Here is a 4692-nt window from a genome sequence, read left to right on the forward strand (position 1 = left end):
GAACAAGAATATTAAGATTTTGTTATTTCTTGAGAATATTAAGATTTTGTTATTTCTTAAGCAAATTGTAAAAACTCCTATGAAAATTGAATGGGTTCGAAAGTTTAATTTAATACCTATCGTAAGTTTGAAGTTTAAATGTTAACATGAACGATAGTTTAAGAATCGAATTTTTCCAATCAAAAATTAAAAAATGTAATCACATAGAATAGCATAATGGTTTGTTTGTAACGATAATATATCAAAAGATAATAATAAAATAAAAAAGAAAAAAAAAAGAAAAAAAGACAACTTAGGTAAAATGTTTGAAACATTCTTAATCAAATCAAACACCGATTGAATTTCAAAAGTTCATTTTTCATTAAAAATAATTTATCCATCAAACAAATCGTAAGCCACATTTTTTCGAGGAAGAAGAAGAAGCCATAGCGAAAAAGAAACAGAAAACAGAGCAAAAAGCAGAGAAGAAGAAGAAGAAAGAGAAAGCAGCAAAATTGGAAGGAAAGGCCACTTGGTTCACATTCCCACCTCGAAATTGCTAGTCAAACTCCAAACCAACGGCCCTTTGTCACAAAATCCTACCGTCCTTTCAATCATCACCTGAAAAATGCATATATTTGTGCGCGAAATGTGGCTGGATTTTCATAGTTCAGTTACTAAACTTCAGGGCAAATCATACACAAAGAGAGAGAGACGAAAAAACAGAAAAAAAAAAAAAAAAAAAGAGAGTGAGATTTCAATAACCCACCTGCATTTCAAGCCCTACTTCCATTAATCGCAGGAAATTAATAAAAAAAAAAAAAGGGATTAAAGCATGGCGCAACTGAATCCAGAAGAGAAGTTTAGTGAAAACCATTCTGAAATGGAGGTCAATCAAGAAGCTATCACCAATAGCGATAGCGATGGAAGTAGTAATAGCAGTCTTGCTAATTTGGCCTTCAGATTTAATGCTCAAGCGCCTGAGTTTTTCCCTAGAACCCAACCTCAGATGCCTGTTACCGGTTATTTTCATCCCTATTTTCATTTTCTTGGTGGGGGGCCTGCTTCTTCAGATTGGTTCTTTATTGGGGACCAAGAACCTGCTTATTTGATCCCTAATCCCAACATTCAGCTCCCTAATTTCTCTAAGCATGCTCGTTCTGAGGAGATTCAGCAAAAAATCGTCAAACAGGTACTCCCTTCTCTTCTCTTCAAAATTATCAATCACTAAACTTTGGTTTGAATCACTCCACTGGGCACCATATGTACATATTTGTAGTCATGTTTCATAAAATGTCATTTTAGATACTCTTGGGGGATCTTGAATTGGCTGGGACATTTGTTTTCTTTTGTTTGTTTGGTTTTTTGCTGTTTGATAAGTAAAAGAAAATGCATTTTAGATACTCTGAACATGTGACTGGTATCATAATTAGTCCATTAGATAGGCTACTTTTTCATCTTTTGTAGTTTCTCACATCCTTCTTCCGTAAGTTTTCTCCTTAGATTTCTTCTTGATGTGTTTGATATTACTTTCTTAAGGCTCTGAAGTTGGTCTGTTAAGCTGAGAGTTTGCAAATTCCATGTGCATAAGTTCTATGTAACTATAATCCCATTTACGTGACCATTGTGATGTTTGGTCCTCGGTGAGGTTCCATGCTTCTCTTTGGTCTCAGGTCTCAGGTTTCGAAGACTTTTTTTGTAGGTAGAATCTTAATTGTAAACCCTTTCTTTAAAGGGATTTTATCAGCTTGTTTTTTCGTTGCTCTTGTATTCTCTTAAAAGACGCTCACGTTAAGCCTACCCAACTTTGAACTCCATACTTTTTTTCAAGAAGGTTTATTATGTTCAGGTGCCAATGAGAGAATGTTGCTTTTTACACGAGAACTTTCAGTATCTTATGGATGATTTCAATTTTACAGGTAGAATATCAGCTTAGTGACATGAGTCTTCTCGCAAATGAGACTCTTGCAAAACACATTAGTAAAGATCCCGATGGTTATGGTATGGCCTTTGCAATACTATTTATTACATGGATGCTTTAATTTAAGTTTTCGATATGCTTTAAACTGAATTCTTTTTTACTTTTTGTTTGTTTTTCATTCTGTTTATGAAGTTCCGATTTCTATTCTTTCATCGACAAAAAAAGTGAAGTCTCTCTCAACCAACAACAATTTCATAGTTCAAGCACTCCGCTCCTCTTCAAGGCTTGTAAGTTCCGTAGTAGAGCATTCCGTTTTTTACTCTTATTAATTATTGATCAATATCTGGTTCCGAAGGTTGTCAGTTCTGATGGGAAGAGAGTTAGGCGTAAGGTTCCATTCACAGACAAGGACAAAGAGGAATTGCTGGTAAGATCAGCCACTGTACAAATAATGCAGAACATTTCTCTTTAGCTGAACAGTGAGTAATATTTTGTTCTTCGATTTGCAGGCCCGCACAGTTGTTGCTGAGAATTTGCCAGAAAATCACTCGCATCACAATCTGGAGAAAATATTCAGTGTGGTTGGAAGGTAGTTTCGTTGACATTATCACTATATCATATTCTATCTGTTTAGATGTTAAACCGTCTGAGCATCATTCAATGGTGATATCTAACCAGTGTGAAAACCATCCGAATCTGTCATCCCCCGGAATCAAATCCCTGCTGCTCTAAAGGTGAATTGTTTGTCAGTAACAAGGTATTGTGAATCATGCTTTACTATAATGTATATAACCTAGATACTTCTCTTCACGATCTCTTTCTATAATCGGTACTTCATTTCTTTGAAGCTTCATGCACTCGTGGAGTTTGAGACTGTAGACTTAGCTGAAAGAGCGGTATGCATTTATTGTAGAGCTATAATGGATCAAGTTGCATATAGTAGTTCAATCTTCTTAATGTCTTTTCCACTTATAGATTGAGCAGTTAAACGATGAGAGAAACTGGAGGAAAGGACTCCGAGTAAGGCCACTGGTGAGACGCTCGGTAAGTGTAATAAGATGATGCAAAGGGTGAAGTTCTCGTTTACTATTTCATGCATTTTCACTATTTCCCTGCTCCTTACTATAGTACAGCAGCTCTAATCATTATTTCTATGTGAATGCAAAAACGGATAGCCGAAGTCTGTTCTAAAGAATCGAAAATCAGAATTCGATAGCGTTTTGGATGAAGATGATTCACCATCTTCTGTATCCGTTGAAGAGACCCCACTGCAAAATATCAATGACCTGATTGTCGATTGCAATGTACGTATTTTTATGGAAAGCTGTGTTGTCCTTGTATGATCTGTTTAGCAATTGATCAATATACATTATTTTCTGTTTTACTAGCCTGAAGAGAACTCTACATCATCGAAGAAGAGCTGGGGTCGAGGACGTGGGAAGGGCCGTGGACGAATTCATGGTCATCTCGATCGTAGTTATAGCTTGCCGGTTACATCATCTCTGCAGACGAGTGGGCAGGTTTTGTGTGAAGCATCTTCCAAACTGACTACAAAGAGTCCAAGAATGCCTGATGGGACTAAAGGTTTCACCATGGGAAGAGGCAAGCCATTAAGCTCTAAACCTCCTCTATTCAATAGGCTTGTTGACTGATAGAAGAAAATGTAGGAAAATCTCTGTTTGATTTATTGAGTAGGGTGGAAGGAACTATGAAATTTTTTTCGATGAGACTATTCACAATTTTGCTGCTACATTTTAATTATTTCATTTATGTATTATTTTTTTTTAAATTTGGTAATAATGGAGATGTTTGATAGAGTTTTGGTTACTGTATAATGTGAAGTGGCTACCCATCATTCATTGGGAGCATCTTCAATTTTTTTTCTAGCTTTTTATCTTTCAAAGCATTTTGCACTCATCAATATCTATGATGTTAACATTTAATATGTAGAACTTTGCAATACTTCGAGCTAAATATTAGCAAAATTTTGGGTCACATAAGATCTCAGTTGATTTAAATCACCGAATGACGGTCATACATAAGTCATGATATTATCTAGTGAGCCAATCAAAATATGTTTGTGTTGTGAATGTGATCGGTCTGTAAAGTTAAGAAAACTGTGAGCTACAATGTTTACTATAGATTTAATGGTATCTTGAGTTCAAATGGACAACTATTTTTATAAATAAAATTAAGGGACCTTTGCAAAAATTGCAAAAAAAAAAAAAAAAAAAAAAAGATTTATGATAATAAGACTTATCTCACTGTATTTTTTAAATTGTAAAAGTAGTAAATTTAAAAGTAGATATCGTTTGGTAATTTTGATAGTAGTCTTGATAGTCGTTTGATATATCTAATTCTAATTATTTGCTATGAGTTGCTTTTTTTTAGATATTATTTCTGCAATTTTTCTAAAATCAATTGGGAATAATTTTTAGAGAGAAATTTGTTTAAGTTTTTTTTCTTTTTTTTTTCTTTTTTAGAATTTTGAGGGGACTCAGATTGCATAGGGAAGTGTTTTGAAAAAAAGTATATAAATATATATAATAGTTTGAAATAAAGCATTCATGTCTTTGCTTACATTTTTCCCAGTGGTCTTTTAATGTATAAATTTGTTTAGTTTGTTATATATTTAAAGTGTTTTGTTAATGTAAATTTAATATAAAGGATGACTATCAAATACTTAACTAATAATTTCAAATTTATTTTAACAATTTTCATGGTAGAGTATAATTATTCTTTTTAGCATCTAATTGATCGAATTGGTTATAGAGTTAGGGAGATGATGGATG

The 4692-nt window shown here is 33.8% G+C and overlaps 1 protein-coding gene across 1 annotated transcript; it reads left to right on the top strand.

Moving 5' to 3' along the window:
* Positions 1 to 353: 353 nt before the first annotated feature.
* On the top strand, positions 354 to 3727 carry LOC103498409 (la-related protein 6C). The gene is made up of 10 exons (XM_017046889.2): positions 354 to 1171; positions 1899 to 1980; positions 2093 to 2187; positions 2256 to 2327; positions 2410 to 2489; positions 2579 to 2657; positions 2749 to 2796; positions 2876 to 2944; positions 3076 to 3204; positions 3289 to 3727. The coding sequence occupies exons 1-10, from the start codon at positions 815 to 817 to the stop codon at positions 3550 to 3552; spliced, it is 1275 nt and encodes a 424-aa protein (XP_016902378.1). The 5' UTR covers positions 354 to 814; the 3' UTR covers positions 3553 to 3727.
* The last annotated feature ends 965 nt before the right edge of the window (positions 3728 to 4692 follow it).

The sequence above is a fragment of the Cucumis melo genome, chromosome 11, assembly GCF_025177605.1.
Source record: "Cucumis melo cultivar AY chromosome 11, USDA_Cmelo_AY_1.0, whole genome shotgun sequence".
Taxonomy (NCBI): domain Eukaryota; kingdom Viridiplantae; phylum Streptophyta; class Magnoliopsida; order Cucurbitales; family Cucurbitaceae; genus Cucumis; species Cucumis melo.